At 43.8% G+C, this 22977-nt stretch overlaps 1 protein-coding gene across 2 annotated transcripts in view; it reads right to left on the bottom strand.

Annotated features, from left to right (window-relative positions):
• The window catches only part of LRRC20 (leucine rich repeat containing 20), a 1502316-nt gene that overhangs the window by 1391764 nt on the left and 87575 nt on the right, over window positions 1-22977 (bottom strand). The window contains exon 1 of one of the 2 annotated variants that reach the window (XM_069240373.1): window positions 5209-5254. The exons of the other annotated variant lie outside the window; for it this stretch is intronic. Coding sequence (XP_069096474.1) covers window positions 5209-5243 — 35 coding nt within the window. The 5' untranslated portion in view covers window positions 5244-5254. Of the gene's footprint in view, window positions 1-5208; window positions 5255-22977 lie in introns of those variants that run through there. 2 annotated transcript variants of the gene reach the window in all.

Here is a 22977-nt window from a genome sequence, read left to right as displayed (position 1 = left end):
GGAGAAAGGCCGTGCTATATCACCTGACGAATCTGCAGAGGTCTTCACGGACCATACGACTTCTGGAGTGTTGCGATATAATTTGAGACCGAGGAAAGAATCTGAAAATGTTTTGAAAAAAACTGGTTGAGCTACCGCCCTGGGTTAGTGAAACGGAGAGCCAATGTGGCAAGGGGGGGGGATCAGCCATGCATTAGAGTAGTGACACCCATCTTGGCCCGTGGTGAAGAAATCAGCGGCTTCCCAGGGATAAGAGCTCCAACTATTGTTTTTAATTCATTTCTAAAAGGGTTGATTATCACTGTTGCTAAAATGAATAACAAACTGATCATTAGTAATGTGGGGTTTGTTGTTGTTTTGGTGGTTACAGCAACAATCACTTGGTTTGTTGAAAAGAAGGCTCCTGCTTGTGAGTTTTTTTGTTGCCACTACTCCAGTACCAGAGGATCACTATTACTTTACGCTTCCCTATCAAGAGCAGAAGCACCGTCAATCGTACTTCAGTAATACTTTCATTCAGATGTTGCATCATACTCATAATGCCACAAATACTACTAACTGTTGGGTATGTGGAATGATACCTGCACATCCAAAGAAAGGAGGAACACCTTTCATTCCTCTTCCTTTTTCACACAATGGTTCTTGTCAAGCTTGGTACACGCTTTTGTTTGCATCTGGAAAACGCACAGAGGGCGGACTTCTTTTTTGCCTTAATAAAGTATGCTACCAAGACAAAGATGGGTATCCCCAAGCCAAAGGAACTAAATGGGAATGGGAAGAGTATCAACCGGACAATGTTTCAATACCATATGTCTTCACAAATATAAGAGACTCTGACAAGAAAGAACAGTTTGTGATTTCTGTTACAAAAACTAAAGCAGATTTATGTATACGTAGCATTGGGCGAATTCCAGTAGGGATTAGCGATTGTACCTTGATTTTAACTATTGAGGGTGTAAATAATAGTAGTTTTACAGCTTCACATAATACATATTTTGTTTGTGGTAACTATGGATATTACCAACTACCTGTTGGGTGGTCAGGTGTGTGTTATGTACCTTTTCTATTACCCCCTGTGTTTTTGGCCCCTGCATCATATCACCGAGATTTTAAACTGTTCAATGACATCGTTAAAAATAGATATAAAAGGGCAATAAGTACAAATGAGGTAGACCAAACGGATACTAGCCTGCAACAATATGTTGATTTTAATTTAAGGTTGTTCCCCTTTGTGGGTGCTGCGTTAAACAGTAGGAAAGTGAGACGATTGACTATGGTTGTGGAAGCTGTTACCAATCAGGCAGTTCTGGCACTTGGGAATATTACTGAGGAGCTCCAAATTGCGAGGATTGTAGCGCCCCAAAATCATATGGTACTAGATGTGATATTAGCTGACCGAGGTGGTGCATGTCGCATCATCGGTAGTAGTTGCTGTGTTTTTATTCCCGATCACCCACCTTCAGTATATGATGCAATATCTAAATTGCATAAAATTGCTGCAGAAATCCACACAGAGACTGGTACTTGGACTTTTTCTGGATGATTTTGGGCTCTTGTTTCCCCCTGGGGCTGGAAACTACTGACTATCCTGTGTGTAATGATTGCAATATTTTTCACATGCTGTATCTGTAGTCAGTGTGGTCCAATGTTCTGCTCCATGTGTATTACTGCTTGTATGCCTACCAAAAGAAATATTACAGAAATGAAAGCACAACATATGTTAGATAAGGAAATAGCTGAAATGATGAGCATAAATATACAAGATGAATATTTAGATTATCCTAGAAAGACGAATGTCTTCAGCTAATGCTGAAAGGGTCGTCTGTTGTAGTTTAGCAGTGATTAGATTAAGCATTAGCAGAAGACATCTTGTATTTAGTAACTATTGTGAACATTTTGCGGAATCCATTTTGTATTCATGGAAGCCATTTTCTCTGCCACATGCTGCCATGTGCTCACCATATGCTCTGTCCTCCCTTTCTGTTAACTACTCTTGAAAATCTGCCTAGTGACAAGTTATATTTAGCATCTCCCACTTTCGCACATGCTCAGTAAGGTCTGCAGCTGTTAGTCCTTGAAAACTGTTAGCTCCTCCTACCTGTCGACTGTGCATTTCCACATGACCTTACATGTATGCAAGTCTTGCTTCTATAATTGTACAACCTCCTTTTAGCCCCTGCATGGGTATAAAAGGACCATGCTCTCTCAGTTCAGTGTGCTACTTCAAACATTACCGAAGGGTGCTGTTTGAACTGTAGTACCACCTCATGATATTAATAAACTTTGTCTTTTATTTCAGTTTCTGTGCCAACTTCTTCCTACATGGTCTGAGGACTTTGTGCAGAGAAAGGTGAACCCCTTGCACTAGTAGGCCTTGCTGAGGCTTACTTCAACAATGGGAGTTTCTTTAGGTTTTTCTTTAGGTACCAATAATGTCTCTCTTGGGGTATACCAAGCTCTCTTGGCAGCTGCTCTCACTAATTATTTCGGGTATCCCCTATTGAGCAATTTCTCTATTAGCTCTTTAGCGTTATCAAAGTAATCTTCTTTGTCATTACAGTTACGCCTGATGCGGAAGAATTGGCCATATGGCAGGTTTTTTCTGAGTTTTCCTGGATGTCCGCTTGAAGAATGGAGAAGTGTATTACAGTCTGTTGGTTTCTTATATAGACTCACTTCTAACTTCCCATATCTGGCTATAATCCACAAATCTAAAAAAAAAAAAAAATCCTTTACTGTCTTTGCTTATAGTAAAATTGAAGTCTGCTGTATGTTCGTTCAGCCAGCCATTAAATGAACTAAGCGTTTCTTCATTACCTTCCCAGATCAGCAACACATCATCAATATATCTGTACCATTTAATGATGTTGTTACCGAAACGATTGGAATGTGGATAAATCCATTTCTGTTTTAAGCAATTTATCACTAAATTTGTTATTTCCTGAGGGATGTTTGTGTAAAGGGATTCAATGTCAAATGTGACCAACAATTGCATGTTGTCATTGATAGGAAAAGCTTCAATCTTATTAATAATGTCCATGGATCACGGATATATGATTGAGTCTGGGTAATGTATGGTTTCAAGAAAACATCCACAAACTGTGCTAAAGGTTCGAGGATGGACCCACAAGCCGAAACAATGGGTCTCCCTGGTGGTTTGTCTAGATTTTTATGTATTTTAGGCAAAATATAAAAACGGGGAATTCTCCCATTGTTCTGGTTGAGAAACTCTAATTCTTTCTTACATATCCATTTATTATCTCTCGCTTCGCATGTGATCAGCTTGATGTGCGAGCTAGTTTGTTTAAGGACATCTGCTTGTATTTCACGATAATGTAGTGTATTATCAAGTTGTGTTAAAACATCTTGATCATATTGGTCAAGATCCCATATTACTATTCCACCGCCTTTGTCTGCCGGTTTTATAATAATGTCATTTCTGTAGCTAGATTGGTGATAGCTGCTTTCTCCATTTTAGTACAATTATCTTTAAAAATAACTATCTTCGAGTTAAGTAGGTTTAATTCTTTAAGTACTACATCCTCAAAGACCTTAATCTCCAAGGGCGTATCATTCCTGTCTGGAAGGAAGGTAGATTTAGGTCTAAATCCACTATTGTTAGGTTCTTCTTGTGAGGTTGACTCTTTAAAGTAAGCTCTCAGTCTTACCTTGCGGAGAAACCTCAGTACTTCAATTTTGCTGTCTAAAGGGTCTTGGTTTCTCAAAGGGACAAATGAGAGCCCTTTACTCAAAATTCGTTTCTCCACTGGGTTCAAAGTATATGTCGATAGATTGTATATTGGAATAAGTTATTTCATGCTTTCTACCTCCTGTAAGCTCTCCTACGACTACGGAAGAAGCCTTGATCTTGGAACAGTCCTCTCGGTGTCCCGCCCCCTCTTGCACCTCTCTGGTCGCTACTGCCTAAAAAAGGTTGGGTCACTGGGTACGTGCCTTTACTTCTGGGTCCGAATCTGAGGATGTATCAGAAAAGGTGATAAATTTCCTATGGGATCTTGTCTGATATTGAAAATTTAACGAATTAGGATTATTATTCTTATAAAAATCTTCTCTTAAGTATGGATATGTTGTCAAAATATTGAAGTTTTTTATATCTCTTGACAATTTAGATGTTTTTTCTATTTGCTTTATAGTGGCCTTAGACATTGCAGTTGAGACATTGAAGATAAGCTGTGTTTTTCCACATGGTAAACTAAGCTTGTGTTTTTTTGTATTTTCTCTCACAGAACACGATAGCATGATAAGAAAGTGCATATTTTGTGTTATTTGGCCTTAGGAGAGACTGCCTTGAAAACTCGGACAACTTTCGATGCTTGTTTCTTCCAACTCTGACCTACAGTAACCAGCATGCTTTGAATATTATAAAAGGTGTCCCTGGGCAGCAGTGAGGGGGAATTTTCCGAGACTTCAGTCAGGAGTGGACATCAACTGCCTGACCTGTCCAGTGAGGGTGGAAAATCTCTTTCTCACAGTTGAACATCAACTTGCTGGCATGAGAAAGATGACGAGCAGTAATAGGCCCTAAGGTGATGAATTTGGACTTTCATTCTTTGTTTGACAGTTATGCTATAATATTATCACATATATTTGCTGTGTACATTGCAGTTGGGAATCACTTTGATATATTTTTCTTTCATTGCTGTGACTATTTTTAAACATGTGCCTCCAACCTACTAATCTCCTCTCTCAGGAACCTCGTGGTGAAGTAATAATAAATGTCTTCTTTAAACTAAAAAGAGGATTCCAGAGATTTTTTGGTCAGCTCGGTCATTAGTGAGAGCAAAACAACTACCTAACCCTCTAGAGTTGAGGACCATTAGCTTATGCTTGTCCTATGGCCCCGAAAAAAGGATCTGTTAATCTCCAATCGTTATTGACCCTTTTGCAGCATACAACTCCCTGAGCCTCTAGATTCTTGAAAAGTGTACAGGAAAAAATGGCAAGTATCTATGGCTCAGCCTATCAGTGGATCAGAGATCTTTTTCAAAGCACAGGCTACAGACCAGAAATGGCACCATCACTTCATCACCTAATTCAGTCACATGCTGAGTTCCTCATGCATTCTGCTATCTGTCAAGGACTGGGCAGGTGGACAGTCCGTTTAGTCACAGTCTTCACTGCCAGAAGAAACAGTAGCCATTGTACTAAAAAGCACTTATTAGCATACATGAAAATGTCAAGTCTCACCTTGAGAAAGTCCCAAATAAGAGGTAAAAACCCATGAAGGGGCAACATCTCCATGGCACTCTTATGACTTTTAAATGAAGGTGGAGATTAGAAATGAAGATAATAGCAAACCATCGAATTCCTAGAGAGGAACAGAATGAGAAAACCGACCAGGTTGAATTCCAGAAGTACAATCCAGTAGAACATTACAGAAAGGGCACAAATCAGGGACAAAAAGGAAGTAACAGGACAAAGACGAAGAGGGACGCTAAGGGAACAAATCCATTGCCAACAAAGTCTTCACTTGAAATTGCCTCAGTACATGTGGTTTTAACATAAACTGATAACACAAGCAAAACACCTTACTTCATCTTTGATTAGGATCCTCAGATAATATCCTGTGGACAGACCACCACCTTGGAAAGGGCATATTATAAACTTGAACACACATTATTTCTGAAAATGATGATGTTAGCAAAGAAGCTGAGTATGACAACTTTTGCCCAGCGCTGCATTACACAATCCTGCTGCCACAAATCTTACCATAGACTTCAGACAGCTCATGGAACAACAATTCAGGTGGCTGCAAATGCAGAGAGAACAGAACAGTACTGAAGGAGGGGGTGCTAAGCCACCTCCTGAGTGAGATGCCTCAGAAGATGCCTCTTAATACCCCAAAGAGTGCTGCTTCTCTTCAGCACACACAGAGCTTCCAATAAGCTGTCAGCACAGATTTCCCCCTCCAGATGGTGTGGCTTGTTGGAATGCTACTGAATGAAAATGTGAACTAATAAGGAAACATGAACTGAAGATGCACCTTTCTGAGAATGCTTAATAGGAGGATATTTTTTCCAGTGGGACAGGAAATGTCATCTTTGAACTTTCAGAGAATCACATATTTTTTTAACCTTAAATTCCTGTTGCCTTTAAATCTTAATACGTGGAATTTCAGATGGAATCTTGTCTTACGGATCAGGAAAATACGGATTTGATTAAGATGAATAAAACACATGTATGAGGCAACTTCAATTGAAAGGCCACAAAATTGATTAATCAGAAGTTATCACAAATGGACTCAAAATTGCCATTGAAACATGAATGGCTAAGCATGGAAGGGCAGAAAACAAGAAGACAATCAAGTCTTCTATCCAGGAATAAATGAAAGCAGAACTGGACCTTGATACATTATCTTGGCTTTTGAACACACACACTTTCAGATACAAGCTGCCTACACTTCTGTAACTGATTCAAGTCATCAGAAGCTTCATTCACTAAATGATCAGTACAAGGTGAGGACGGAAAAACTCTTGAATTTAGTCCTTGCATTCAGGTAAAAGGTGAATCTTTAACAGTTGCATTATTCTAAGAGAACTACATAACTGACTCATTTACCTTCATTAGCATTACAGGAACATAGCAGATAATGCTCTAGAGTTTCATTATTTCCCTCATTTGCCAACTGGACTGATGAAGGTCACCACAGAAAATAGCTAGTACAATATTCACTGCTTTACATAAATCTCTCCACTAGTGAGAAAGATACTGAGTACCTCTATAACAAATAACTTTATGAGTCAAGACATGAATTATACAAATATCAGTGAAACAATACTGTGTCATTTCTTCAGATGTTGAAAAGTTGGTCAAAGAAGAAAAATGGGCCATCTTTGACAAAGTATCCATTATCACCATTCTAACATGGCATTATTCTAATGATGGAAGATCTGTTAAAAAATCTCAATTTCAACGTTCAGAAGACTTTGAGACTCTATGACCAGGAATTTCTGAATCATGACACATCTTCGTTTTTTCCATTTCTCATTCTTTAGTATGAAGGATAGCTTGATGAATAAGATACAGGTAATGTTGGTGAACTAGGAGTCTTTAGTCATTCTAACTAACAAACTCTCATATCCGCAACTCAAATTAACTCATAATAATACTAAAACTGTACTCCTTATTAAATTATACTAATCCATCACTAATTCTTGTTGGATACCGGAGTAGCGTGCTACTCATCGAAAAGCGCTTCGACGCCTCGTCAGGGGTAGTAAGCGCTATATAAATACGATTACAATACAATACAATACAATAACACATTCTCAGAACCAGGGATATATTTGATAGTACAATCAAAGAGTGAAATGAATACTGTCATATAGCTTGAGAACTGTTCTTACAGAGAAGATTTCAGAAAATGTAAATTCTGTTGAGCTCTTTGAATTTGTAATGGCTCTTTACATTCCCATAAACAGTTGTTTTTGTTCAGTACCACTCATCTTGGCTGCTACAATGACCTATCAAGTAATTAAATTCAGTGAGACAAAACATATGACAAATAAAATATAGCATTTTTATAACAAATCAGTTGTTCCCTTTTAGCCACCACGATTCTTTGATGTTGACTATCAGGTTTTTGGCCTTTCACCGTGAGCGAGTCTCACTCTATGTACATTTATGGTATCTGGACTGAGCATGCTAACTGCCAGTGGCCATCTTGTGAGATAAGGCCACTGCCGCACAGCTAGGGTAAGAGGGACTAGGCTGGTTTCACGTGAACATGTGCACACACAAGAGTGCCACATGTGCGGCCTGTGCATGTGAGACTACCATTGTGCAAAGGTGCCTGTTGAGAAAGGGGCTCTTCAGGGATTGGTACTGACCTAGGGCAGACCTCATGAGTGGGCATTCACAATGTAAATTTGTAGTGCTTACCAGAAATGTGTGGTGATTCAGTGTACTATACATTATATACAACATCTGCCTCAAAGCACAGTTTTTCTCAACTTAGGCCTACAATGTATTAATATGTGATATAACAATGCACCCAGAGTATGAATTTCCAGTCCTTAATAATCCACATACACATCTTATCAGATTTCAAGATTTGTTATATTTCTCTGGATCATCTCATAATCAGAACTGTGGTCTTTGTCCCCCTTGTTAGACCGAAGTAATCACCCTGCTCCCCTGCATAGGGTTCAATGGCCTCCCCACACAAAAGGGAAATTTACAGTAACTGACCCAGTTCCTGGGAAAGAAACGGGTGGGGATGAAATCTAAATCCGATAATTAGCCTGTCACACTGCATCTGGGCTAGGATAGCCCAGACCCAGTGGAACAAAGAAAGGAGACCAAACCTCTGGAGCGAACACAGGAGGGGCTTAGCTTTGAGGTTTTGGTGGGAAGGGATCGAGCAGTTGTGTCAGTTAGTGGAAAAACTGAGACTCACAGAGGAGCTCTTACACAAGACAACATGAAATCACAATTTTCGCTTGTCTCTGAATGTTGTGCAGGAGGGTTGGGATTGGGGGGGGAGGGGTTGAGGGCTGATGTGACACCCTAGGATTGGCAAGGAATGCCAGGCCCCTAAAACTTCCCATCACCACTTAAAATCCCCTGCACAAAGGAGAGACAGATGAGAAGATCCTGGAGTGACAACAGAGAAAGGATGCTCAACTGGAAGGAGAGGGTACCTCATGACCTGCAAGGACGGGCTTTGAGACTCTGACTCCAGCTGGACTCTTGGAATAAGATAGGTCTCTCCACGGCCAGTGGCATTGACCCACTTTTGCCCCTTGAGGAACAGTCGAGAGAAAGGATCTGCAGGGGTTGGGGGATCTGGATGACTCCCCTAGGACTTCTGCAGACTTGCCCTTGACTCTGCCACAAGTGGTCGAGGAGGCCATAGGGTCTGGGGTGCATGGCAGGAGGGTTGTTCTGCTTTCTGGCTGTGGAGGGGCTGCAGAAGATGCAACCCGAGCAGAAGGGAGCCTGAGAAGTGCAAGCAGAGGACAGGTGTGGCCACATGGAGCGGTAAAAATCCAGCTCCCCATGAAGGCACCCCTTTAGGAGTCAGGAGGCCTGAAGAGAATGCTCCTATCCAGGAGGCTCTGGCAGTCTACAAGGAGCAAAATAAGCCAAAGAATAAATCCTGCTCATCCAGCTGACAAATCCTGGAGGAAACTGCCCAAGCACACTTGGCAGGGTGCACACACCTGAAAACTGCTTTTCCCTCTGGACACAGCATCAGAGGTGCCCTGGACAGGGTGAACGGCTTGATGGTGAGGGCCTGGGTGGCAAGGCCCCATTCCTCTGCCTCAAGGGTACATGACACTGAACACTGCTGGCGTGCCCAGGAGGAGAGGGGGCCCTGTGGAGGCTGCTCGAGGTTGCTGGTGACATGGGGGGAGGCCCTGGCTGGCATGTACACTTGCCCGCTATCTGCATGGCCTATGCTGCTTTGTGAGGCTGCTGAGAGAAGTTGTAAGACTCTTGGTGACCGTGGCCCTTCCTCTCCCATCCCCGATCATGTACCTGACCCTGTGGAAGCTGCGACCTCCATACCCAGACGCTAAAAGGGCTGGACCCGGCGAGGATGAATTCATGCGCGAGGTGCTGCTGACCATGCCCTCTGAACTGCCCATCTCCTACCGACCACGCCATCCTCGCCATCATTCTTGACTCGTCACTGTCCCCCCAAATCAACGCCATCTCATCCTTATGCTTCCACCTGCTCTGGAAGATCTTCAAGTGGAGACCCATCGACACAAGAAAGACATCACACAGTCATTCATCAGCAGTAAACGTGAGTACAGCAACAAACTCTATGCCAGAATTAACAAGAAACGCAAAACTAGACTCCAGAGAATAGAGAACGCAGTGGTAGGACTGATCCTAGACATCCCCCACCACAGCCAAGTCTCCACCCACCTCAGAGACCTACAATGGCTCCCCGTCAACAAATGCATCACTTTTAAGCTCCTAACACACACATTCAAGTGCCTTCACAACATCGGACCTGCCTACCCCCACTACCGCCTCTCCTTCTACACACCCTCCAGGTTACTCCGCTCTGCTCAACGGGCTCTCGCAACTATCTCCAGGATATGGAAGAACACAGCTGGAGGAAGATCCTTCTCCTACCTCGCTGTCGAGACCAGGAACACAATGCCACTCCACGTCAGGCAGTCCCCCTCGCTGGCTCAGTTCAGGAAGGACTCAAGACCTGGCTCTTTGACTGACCCGCATCCCCCAGCTAGCACCTTGAGACCGCTCAGGTGATAAGTCGCGCTTTATAAATGATTGATTGATTGATTGATGCCACCTGCTATAGTGTTGTCCGAGTTACAGGGGAGGAGCCACATAGGAATACAAGACTCACCACTAAAAGGCAAAGTGGAGTCCCTGTCTGACACCAATGAGGGAATCCTTATGATTGGTACCTGTGGGCGTTACCTGGACTTTGCTTCCCTGATGACAGGGGAATATTACAGGGAGTGCAGGGCCCGGCTGGGCCTAATTTGGTGCTGACTTGTTGCCCTAGGCCTGGTAGCACGGATTGTTGGCCCCCTGCTCCCTCTTGACTGCACTCCTCCCTGCTCTGCCAGTGGCCGGCCGGCCATCACTCATCACTCCCATGTAAATAGCGGCAGCCGTGAGACAACAGTGTTTTGGGAGCCCAAGCCTCGGATACAGAGATCAGGGGCCCCCTACCCCGGTGGCTGGGTAGGACAAGGCCCACATTGAACAGGGGGCAATGCTCTGCCCTGATATACTCTGAGGACATACCGCAGCAACTGCTGCATCCTGATACTGTGGTGGTAAAAGTCTATAATTATGCCCCTCTTCTTCCCTTTGACCAGCAAGCCCCCCCCCCATTGACAAACCTCTGCCCTATAAAGTGTGGTGGGACTCATTGGATGTATAGTTCTTTGCCGCATACTTAGGAGACATTTGAGCAGGCATATATACGGTGCCTGCACACAACTACAGAGCAGGTTTCCTTGGTGGTGGTCTGGAGGGAGAGCTGACTCCAATCCCTGTTGTACTCATGCTGGAATGGCACGCAGCTTAGGCCTGGAAGTGCCTCACAGGGATCACACAAAGGTAGCCTTTACACTTGCGCAACGTAATTAATCAGCAGTGTAGATCTCTTCATTGAGAAGTGGTTGATGGACACTGTGCTAGCTGATAAAGGCACCGCCTTTTTTTCAACTTGCAAGGGCGCATAGAATACCAGGCAGACAGCCTGCCCCAAGAGCCCAACCAGACCCAATCATTGCCTGTCTCCTCAATTTTCGAGATTGAGACTTGATACTTCAGTGCTCCCAAGCTCAGGGCCAATGGGGGTACAAGGGTGCTTCCATCACTGTGTATCCAGACTTCACTGCAGAGGTGCAGCACCAGCAGGGCTCTTACGCAACAGTTATACAGTGCCTTCAGGACCAGAACATTCGATATGCGCATCTGTTCCCTGCAAAAATTTGGGTTGTGTATGGCGAGACATCCTATATCTTTTCTAACCCAGAGGATATATGGACCTGGCTGATACGGAAGCCTCCCATGCTGGCAACTGGCTGATGCCACGCTCCTGTCGCTGGCGGCACAAATGGACAAGAGCTAAACTCATCAAAGACCAAGCAGCAGAGGAACAGGCCAGGGCACTGTAGGAGGCCACTCAAGACAAGACAAATTCCTTTACAGTACTTCAAGAGGAAATCCTTTTGGAATCCAGCTCTGATACAAGGGCTCCAGAAACTCATCTGCAGACTTAACTTAGGCCCAGAGGTCACTCCGCGCACAGCCGATGATTTATGAGGAGCAGTTATTATACTGTTCAAAAACATTGTTTGTTGATAATGGCCCTGTATGAACAAGTGCAACACTCTTAACTATTCAACAATTACAATACAAGCTAACCCTGACTTGACTAACAGGACATTAAGATGCATCAGACCAGTGCCCGCTGGGAATTGCAAGCTTGCAACGTCATAGATCAAATGGGTGCTGGAGTGGGCAGCTAGATGTTCCTGAATTGCTGTGGCACAAGAGCTCTCTATGGGTAAGCTGTTGACCTTTCCTCTGGACTGGATGTGAGACTGCTTCAATCGGGCCAAAGCGATGAGGTAAGACACCTTCAGAACTACTGCACCCCAGCAAGAAACACCCACATGGACATAATTTACCCCTTGTGTAGTTTTGATTACACATGTTGTTGTTTTGGGGTGTTTGGCGGGAGGCTTGAATGTCACCTGACCTGGATGGATTTATTTAGCATTGTTATGTTTGCCGTTTCATGTTTGTATACGCAAGGCCATGATGGACTTATAAGAAGGGAAAGGGGATGCTTCCAAGAGAGGGTCACTTGTTTTATTTCTATGCATGCCAGTGGTGGCGGGGACTGTTACTGTTGTTCATTGAGTGATACACTTAATCCCATTAATTAACATGGGTATCTGCTTTGAAAACACTACCCCACACTATTACATTATGATTGGAATGTGCGAGGCATGGTGACTCCTATAAAATGCTTTGCTATTTTACAGGAAACTCACCTTACTGACATGGAGCTCCAGAAAATAGAATCCAAGTGGCGCGGCCAAATATATGACACACCCTCATCTGGGTTTGCCCGTGGAGTGCTGATTTGGATTGCACAGGGGGTCCTATATGTGATGGAATGATACAAAGCAGGCTCAGGGGCAGATATGTAATACTGGAGCTGAATGGGTCCTTCCCTCATGCTAGTGGGGATTTATGCACCCAACCATAACCATGGGAAATTTCTAGATACACTTACCCCGCACTTTTCTATGACCCGGCAGCACACTGCTTGTGGGGAGGAGACTTTAACTGCATACTAAATGTAGACCATGATCAATCTATCCCACCACTGCTGGGCGCAGCAAGCAGAAGAACATCACGTTACTTCAATACTTGTCTCACACATAAAGAACTACATCATGAGTGGCACATTGGTCATTCTCTGGACCGTGAGTACTTCTTTTACTCTCCTGTCGATAATCTCCATATTTGGATCAATTTGATCCTGGGTACTTCTGCCTGGAACAAATGATTGTTCCGTTGGTGTACTTGGCTCGTACCCTATCCAACCACTACCCACTACAGGCAGAACTTCAATAGGGTAGACCGCACCCACGTAATTCCCTCATGGCACCTACAAACTGAGGCACTTTTCGATTACCTGTTTTGGGAAGATCTCTCTGCACGTATTGCGCAGTACATTGACCACAACAAGGACTCTACCCCCTCTGTGGCCCACAGAGTGGAACGCCCATAAGGTGGTGGGGAGGGGCCACTGCTTGTCTTCTACTTGGGGAGTGAGGCGCATGTTGCATGATGAACTGATGTCATTGGAGGGGGAGCTGGCCCCTTGGAGTTGGCAGCAGCGGCCCAGCCGATTCAACCCAACCGTCTCTGGTAACTTGGGAGGGAAATAAAGGGAGGTGGGGATGTGGCTAAGAAGACACAACTATAAGCACCAAGTGGCTAGATAGCACGCTGAGGGCGCTCACTCAGGCAGAATATTGGCATGGCTCGTCAGTACAAATATCAATGCACCCCAATTGGAGAAGTTAAACTAAGCAACAGCTCCTTGGACGCTACCACAAGCCGCAACTAATAATGCTTTCTGTGACTATTAATGCACACTATATGCTAGGACTCCTGCCATTGCCCCCCATGCAGTTGGAGGTCTTTCTGAGTGACCTCTCTCTGCCTCAGCTCTCCCCACTTCAGAGTGCCGACCCCAACGAGCCCACCCAACCAGAGGAACCGAAGACTGCTAAGTCTCAGATAGCCTGGAACAAAACATCGGGCAGGGATCGACTATGGTTGAGTATTATGCCACATTTTCTGCATTCCCCGCTCAGCCCTTATTCAATGAAAAGCAAGTGCGCAGTCAACTTTCAGACTCACAGTGTGAGGTGCTGAAGTAGTCCTTCCCAAGCCAGAAAGTGATCCACTAGATGTGTCTTCCTATAGACAGTTATTCCTCCTCATTCCCGACTACAAGATATTGGTTAAAGAACTTGCGAACAGGCTCCTTGCCACTGATCAGGTGGCTAATCCACGAAGACAAGTCTCCTGCAGATTATCCACGATACTCCTTCGGCTGCACATGAAAAGGTTGCAGCATCCCTGGACATCGAAACAGTTTTTGATACACACAGCAGGGAGTTTCTACTAAAGACCCAGATCTACATGGGATTTGGACAGGGATTCTTGAGATGGATCTGCACCTTGTACTCTAGCTCACTAGCTAGAGTGAAAACAGGACAGCTGATATCTGATAGCTTCGTGATACACAGGGGGACCAGACAGGGGTGTCCAATTTCGCGATTGCCATGGAGCCCCTCGTCTGCTGTCTGCGTCTCCGCGCACAGTGTTGGGGGATCCCAGAATTGGACACTCATTACATCTTGTCACTCTACGCCGATGAAGCATTGATTTTTTTATGCAACAGTAGGGCTTCACTCCCGGAATTGATGGATCTCCTAGACGCATATGGGGGTATCTCTGGCCTTCGAGTGAACTTATTAACATCTTGCTTGTTCCCACTTGTTACGGTTCCTGCCCTCCTAATGGCTGCCTTCCCAGAACAACAACTTCAATGTTGTTACAAAACCTTCAAGTATTTGGGGATACAAATTGTTGGACTTTTTCCCTGTAGCAGGGTCATCCCCAATCTTTTTGCCTCCTGCCTCCTATTTTTTCTGACCTGTTGTTGTTGGCTTTTGAACTCTGAGCACTTTACCACTGCTAACCAGTGCTAAAGTGTATATGCGCTCTGTGTAAATTGTATGGTTGATTGGTTTATCCATGATTGGCATATTTGACTTACTGTTAAGTCCCTAGTACAGTGCACTAGAGGTGCCCAGGGCCTGTAAATCAAATACTACTATTGGGCCTGCAGCACTGGTTGTGCCACCCACATTAGTAGCCATGTAATCATGTTTCAGACCTGCCACTGCAGTGTCTGTGTGTGCAGTTCTAACCTGCCAATTCGACTTGACAAGTGTATCCACTTGCTAGGCCTAAACCTTCCCTTTTCTTACATGTAGGACACCCCTAAGGTAGGCTCCAGGTAGCCCCATAGGCAGGGTGCAGTGTATGTTAAAGGTAGGACATATACTGGTGTGTTTTATATGTCCTAATAGTGAAATAGTGCTAAATTAGTTTTTCACTGTTGCAAGGCCTATCCTTCTCAAAGGTTAACATGGGGGCTGCATTTAAATATTATTAAAGTGCAGATTCCCTTTGGGAGTGGATAGACATGTGAAGTTTGGGGTCTCTGAGCTCACAATTTAAAAATACATCTTTTAGTAAAGTTGATTTTGAGATTGTGTGTTTGAAAATGCCACTTTTAGAAAGTGAGCATGTTCTTGCTTAAAACATTCTGTGACTCTGCCTGTTTGTGGATTCCCTGTATGGGTCAGTTTGACAGGTGGGCTGATTGCACCTTTCTCTAGACAGTGACACAAATGGAGCTGGGGTGTAGCCTGCATATCCTGATGAACCATCTGTGCTAGGAGGGAGGAGAGGAGTGGTCACTCACACCTGAAAGGGCGGTGCCTGCCCTCACACAATGCAGTTTCCAACCCCCTGGTGTGTGTCTGGGGCCTGGCCTGGGAAAGGCAGGATTTCACAAACAAGAGAGACTTTTCTTTGAAGAAAGCCTACTTCAAAGGGCAAAATGGGTATAAGAAGGGCACCCAAAAACCACAGACTTTAGATCACTTCTGGAAAACAAGAGGAACCTCTGCCTGGAGAAGAGCTTAAGAGCTGAGGAAGAAGAGCTTCCCTGCCTGTGACTGTGATTTGTGGAGCTATCCTGCAGTTGCTGCTTCTGCAATGCTAGGGGACAAACACTTGACTTTGTGGTATATACCTGCTTGAGAAGAACTCTCCAAGGGCTTGAAAAAGAGCTTGCCTCCTGTTGTTGAAGTCTCATGGACAGCAAAGACTTCTCTCTGCCAGCACCTGGAGCCTCTGCTGAGACTCCTGCCCTGCCAAGTGGTGCCCATCCAGTTCCTGGGACCCTGAAAGGAGAAGCTGGCAGAACAAGAGAAAGAACTCCACACACAGACCATCATGCGGGGAAAAGATCGATGCAACTCTGAGATGTGGCTGAAAAATCGACACACGCGGCTGGAGAAACGACGGGCAGCATCGCGGACAGAGGCTGGTAAGATCGCAACCCGCGCTGCGTGGTTTTCCAATCATCGTGTGGCAGGATTTCTAACGCAAACAACGCTGGATGTGTAAAAACGACGCAAGGCCTGTCCGGACCTGAAAGTGCTGTTCGGATCGACGCATCGCTCTCCTGCGGAGAGAAGAAATGACACACGCCGACCCGAATGAAGGAGAAATGATGTACGGTCTCGCTCGTGAGTGATATTGATGCTTCGCAAGCCCTTTTTGACGCACACTCACCCATGTGGGGTTATTTTGACATGCCGAGGTACATTTCCACGGTAACAGCATTAGCATTGTGTTTAAAATAACATGAAGACTCTTTTTGCTTTTTAATTAATAACTTGACTTTTGTATGTTGAATTTTTGTCGTTTTGTTCTTGTTTTGTTTAGATAATTATTCTCTATTGTTCTAAACCTGTTGTGTCATTTTGTAGTGTTTTCATTAGGTTACTGTGTGTGTTGGTACAAATACTTTACACCTAGCACTCTGAAGTTAAGCCTGCCTGCTCATGCCAAGCTACCAAGGCGGTGAGCGGGGGTTAGCTAAGGGTAATTCTCTTTTACTCTGGCTAGAGTGAGGGTCCTTGCTTGAACAGGGGGTAACCTGACTGCCAACCAAAAACCCCATTTCTAACACAAATGTATCATTACGATACAGCCCTTAATTAGGGCAATCTGGGCCGAGCTCTAAGTTCTCTTCGAGGATCACTCCCCTTCTGGTGTTCCCTCTCACTCTCCCACTGGGTCATGTAGCCATAGCTAAGATGTTGATACTCCCCAGGCCGATATACTTCTTTGTCACTCTGAAAATAGGTATCCCCAGACTTTTCTTCTGTAAACTGAACTGTCTGCTACTGGAACTTATGTGGGCAAAAGACTGCTGTTGTGTGGTCCTGGCCATCACACAATGTCTGCTTCTTGAGTGGGCCTGGGCATGAGTTATATTATGTCGCTGCACAGTTATAGCGGCCGCTGCGCTGGCTCCTTGGGGCCCCTAGTGTGGAAAGATCAACAGTAAGGATAAGACTGGGCACAACCATTGTATACACTTGCCTGTCTGACTGTACATATGCCCATTGTGAAGTGCTCCAGTTTGGTGGCGATGGCTCAAGAGTGACGGTGCTTATTTGTGCAGGGAAATTCCAACTTATTCTCCCCTGATTTCCTTATCCCACCTACCAGGCAAACACATGTTGATTGCAGGACAAGACTTGACTGTGGCGGAACTGGTGAGCATGGGACTTTTTCAATGACGGATCTCTTATGTCCTATGCAGACATCATAGAGACTTACACCATGGGGCTGGGGCATTTCCTCACTTCTTATGCCATCCAACAGATGGTGAGAAACACATGGGGGGCTGGTGACGCAGACCCATGGCAATCGTCCATCCTCCATGTTCTTCTGTTAGGGGCTGGCCAGAAAAGGCGGTCTTAACGACAAGCACCCCCAAAGACATGGAGTGAGCGTTCAGTCGCTGCAACATGGTCCTCCCACAGCCATTAACACTAAAAGTGTGGATGCAAGCCATTCACCAAGTGAAAGAAGTATCACACAACCCTAGATTCAGTTTCACCCAATTCAACTACCGACACCAGGCATATTGATCTCCCCAACGCATTAGGCGTATATTCCATACATCCATGCATGAATGCCCGCGGTGCAGGTCATTGGAAGCGGGTTCTATCGTATGGTATGGGACTAACCCCCACTACACCGTACTTGGTGGGAGATCACTGTTACTACAGCTGAACTGCAGGCCCCATTCCCAAATCCTGCCTTCTTGGAATCCACCTCAAGGTCAAACAGGGATAAAAATCTGCACAGGTTTATTGACCTGGCTTTTGTACTATTCAAAAGACAAATCACAATGCAATGGAAAGCACTCACAATGCAGGAAACAGCTAAGTGGCACAAAGTATTACTACACAAGGCAAGGGTGGAAGCAGGTGTACTGCGCGCCCTCCGAGACAAGAGAATAACACGAGTGGGAGACGGGAACTAGGATGTTCTTGTAATGAACACTGAAGCCAAATATGACACCCAGCCACCCTGAGGAAGTTGCTCACCACTCCAGATGTGCTAACTCACATATTGGTATATTGGTAGCACCGCAAGACTCTGCCCCCTACACTGGTTATATTCTGGTAGCATCTAGCTGCAGAAGGCGTACTTGGACACCAAACCCAACACACACATCCCTCCCCCATTGTTGTGACCACCACTGCTCCTAATGCTAGAGTGTGATACGGCTCTAATCCTCTTTGGACCCTCTCCCACCCCCCAGTCATATTCGATGTGCCAATCCTCCCTATCCCCAGTTGGTTAGTCTGTAGCTTTATGTACACATGTTGGATTGTAATTATTCTGTTGTCTCCTGTTTAATATGCCTGAAAATCCTACTTAAGAAGTGCCATGTGACTGTCGATTTTAACTAAATGTGGGGCTTTTTTTTCTTTTCTTTTTCTTCCTCTCCTCCCTCTCCTTTCCATGGCTTTGCAGTTGTTGATGATGTTGTAAAATAATAAAAAGATGGGCCACAGATATACATCATTAAAGATTCACCTTTTTAGAAAGGAATGAACCTCGCCAACTGACCGTGTGGCACACTAGGATGGGCCTAGAGTTCTTGGGGACCGAAGACAACTGTCGCCAGGCTCGCCAAGCTCCACAGAGCTACTCCCCATGCAGGAGCAGAGGAGGAGTTGCTCTTGTGTCACAAAAGCAACATAGAGAAGCAGATTCCTGTACATCACAGGAGCTGCCTGGGAGGAGCCAGCAGGGTCATGGGGGGTTTTGGGACTCTCCCTCATCTCCCAATGAATGGATGAGGCTGTAGGTGTCCCGAGTTCGACCTGGGCACCTAAAAACAAATGAAACAAAAAAAGGCACATAGTGAGAGGCTGCAGTGAAGAGAAATTAAGGGGCACACCCACTCAACTATTATTCATTAAACGCGGTGAGGAGAGCCTGGTAATCTCCGCAAAGGCTAATTTGAATATATAAATGTGGGGTGGAGGGGCGCGGCAGGTGCTATGACCATTCCAGCCCCCACTCCCCTGAGTGCCAGAACATTTTCCCTAAGTCTCCTGGGACCTAAAAATGGTGACCCCGGGAGAGTTTTCTTTTTTTATTTAAGCACTCAGAAGATTTGATTTTGAGCTCTGTAATGCGGGGAGCCCTTGTGGTTGGTCTTATATCTGCATTTTGTGGCTGATTCAGAATAAAGAAAAACTTTGACATACACACTGTTATGGTTGTACTGAATTAAATAACATGTTACCATTTATAATAAATGCTTTTCAACACTAATACTGTTCCCAATTATTCTAACGATGATAAAGAAGTTGGATGTTACCCATGTGTGGAACACCAGCCAGCATGGTTAACAGCTGGCTGACTGTCCTAAGACTAAGAGGAAAGGCATTCTGCTCAGTGGCAGCACAACTATTAAAGACAGCACTAGGATCCACAGTCTTCAAGCTGACATATAGGCCTGATGTTCGTGGTGATCAAGATACTGCTTGAGTCCTAACCACTGTTGGAGGCCCTTCACCAATGATTTGAAACAACCCTTGGAACTCTCACCATCTAATACCAGAGCAGAGGGGGAATCTGCAGATATCAACTCGGTTACTGATACTCCTGAGACCTCACTTTCTATTTTTTCTCAGTTTATACATGCATATCATTCCAAGGCTCTGCAGCATTATGCTCATTTAGGTCAGATACTATGCAGCTGCAGTAGATACTTTCAGAAATAACAGGGAAGGTGACAAAACTGATTTTCTGATGCTTGAGCTTCAGTAAAGGGTCATGGATACTGAAAAAGTTGAAATGGTCACTTCAAGGACAGTCAGAGAGCATTAGAGTAGGCTCTTGCTGGTGAGGTCCAAGACAGAGGATATGGAGAATCACTAATGCTGCAATAACCTTAGGGTTCTGGGAGGTCCTGAGGGAAAAGTAGGGGACAATCCTCTACAGTTTATTATACAATTGTTTCTGGAGCCTTAGACTGCCAGATACATCGGGGCACATAGACTTCCACTCTTTCATGTTGGTGACACTTGCAAAGCAAACAGTGTCACACCCTGACCAATCCAGATAAAAGTAGAGCACTTGCTATTGAGACAGGCTACATATCTGAAGGCACGACCATCAACACCAACCAGTGCTGAATCGATCTATTTCCATGTGCTGCTGAATTTTTCTAAGCTAACAATGGACTGCAGGTGGAAGCTGAGACAACTGAGTGAGCCACTGAAAGCGGTTGGGGCTCAAGTCTTCCTTCAAGAGCCTGTTTGATAAAAAATTATATGGGATGGCCAAATATTGATCTGTTTTACAGTAAGTGATGCTGAAAGAGTCCTTAATAAGTGGCAAGGGTAGCAGCTCAACCTATTAAAAGTAATGTGACTACTGTGGTTATTGTGTTTATGTCTCTAGCAAAGTGTTTAGGGCTCTTGATATTTTGTAGGAAATGTTCTTATTTTTTTTGAAGGAACGAAATGGGGAGGCAGCTCATGTATGATATTTTTGATTGCAATAGTCATCTAGTTTCTATACCGGGTGTTACTGTAGTCGATTCTCAACACTTTCAATAAAACTCTCTAAAAAACACATCAGATTCTAAGAAGAGATGGGCCACATCATAGTAATGCCTAAGATGTATACTATATGCCCAGTGTATGGCCCAAATACAGGTGACCCAAGCCTGTTTGATATGTTGAATTTAGAGCTAGCGAGCTGGACTGAGAAGTTATTAATTACAGGTGATTTCAATTGCATTATGAATTATAAAAATAAATACAAAAAATCTAGCTGCTCTTCCCCGTACGGTCAGAACCAGGGAATATATTTCTGAGGTAGTATGGGTGCATGGTCTAGTTGATGTATAGAGGACTTTGAATCCAAAATGACCATAATAACCCTTTTTTTCCACATTGCATAGCACTACTCTAGAATCTATATGTTTTTTATTGCGCAAGGCCTAATTCAACATGCAAATCCGGTTTTAAATTGTTTTTAAGCTTTGTGAATTTAATTGATTGCACATGCAATATACAGAACTGCTGTCAGCGATTATAGGCAGAGATGATAAGCCACCAGTTGTGCTGTAATAAACTCATGCATTGAGGAGAACGTGATGTAACACTATACGTCTTATGTATATTTGATTGTTGTTTCATGTTAAAGAGTCTACCTGATACTTAGACATTTTTCAGTAGTTTTTAGTATTTATTATTCCACTTTTAGATGTTTTTATTTAACTTTTTTCTGTATTGCAGATTAATTTTATTGTGCATTTTGTATTGTGCTTCTTTTATTTGTTTTGAAAATCAAATAAAGAATACTTACATGCAAATATGTGGTTATGTCCTAAAATCACCTTGTATCATTACCCTGTACTTGTTATATTACAGTTATTGAATGTTTGCAGGCAAGGGCTTTGTTTCACATCTCTAAGATCAATCCTATCAAACTCTGAATATAGAATCTGGATGACCAGGTTACTGAAAGAAATTTATAATGGTGACTTTTGGCTTGGCGCAACCTCATGTGGTTTGGGATATTTTAAAGGCTTATATAACAGGGTCACCATGCAGTGTAACTTGGAAAAAAAAACTAGAGAACGAAGGATGTGTAAACTTTTGCTAAGAACTACAGGAGCTGGAGCAACAACATGCCCAGGCAGTTTTAGATAAAACTTAAGATGAGCAAGTGATTCACTTGAAAGTGCTGAAGCCCCACCTCACAGCAGATCATAGGCATGGGGGTAAGGTTGCAGCAATATATAAGATTGATAGCAGACTTCAATATGAATATTGGTAGAGCACTGGGAAAGTATTAGCGCACCAGACTGCAGAAACGAGATACAGAAATGTGTTCAAATGCATTAGGGACAGGGGGGTACCTGAAACTATGTTACTCAAGCTATATGAAATTATTTTAGTGATTTTTATAAAAATGGCCATATATTACCAAAAAGGCAGTCTAAAACAGACCATTATATACAGCTGGCAAGCTTATCCCACTTGAGTCAGTTTCAGGTTCAAGCTTTAGAGAGTGGAATTACCATGATAGATTTGGAGTTTGCGATAAGATCCCTCCCGCCAGGGAAGGCAGCTGGGAGGTATACAATTCCAGTGGAATTTTATAAAACCTTTATAGAAGTACATGTCCCCGCTTTCAGGTCTGTGGTAGCTAGCATCGATGACGGGAGAGAGATTCCAGCCTTGCAGAACTACATCAATATTATTGTTTTTTTTAAAGGAGGAGAAACCGCCTGATAAAAAGGGGTGGTATCTTCCTGTTTTTGTGATCGATTCTGACACCAAAATCTTTGCTAAGGTATTAGCTGCTCAGCTTGCTCCAGAAATTCAGCATCTAGTTTGATCACACCAACACAGATTTATCCTGGGCAGAGACACTACTAATTACACCAATGCGGCTTTTACAGTTTTTGATGTGGCAGAGGTAATGAAAGGCAGGGTTGGAATGATTTTAGTACATACTGCTCAGGTCTCTTGGGTCCATCTCTGGTCGAATATGCAAGCCATAGGTATTGGTGAAAGATTGATGCATAGAGTTAAAAGCCTTTTTAGAAGCCCAATGGCTAGGTCGATCTTGGACAGAACATCTACCCCCTATTCAGCATATGTATGGGTATTCTCCACGGGTATCCATTATTCCCCCTGTTACTTGCTCACTATATTTAATCCTATTTAAGGTTACTTATTAAAAACTGTTTCATTCATCTGGTTGTACTAAATGAGGTGGAAAGAAAAA

This window comes from Pleurodeles waltl, chromosome 6 (genome assembly GCF_031143425.1).
Source record: "Pleurodeles waltl isolate 20211129_DDA chromosome 6, aPleWal1.hap1.20221129, whole genome shotgun sequence".
Taxonomy (NCBI): domain Eukaryota; kingdom Metazoa; phylum Chordata; class Amphibia; order Caudata; family Salamandridae; genus Pleurodeles; species Pleurodeles waltl.
This window is presented reverse-complemented; position numbering and strand designations above follow the sequence as displayed.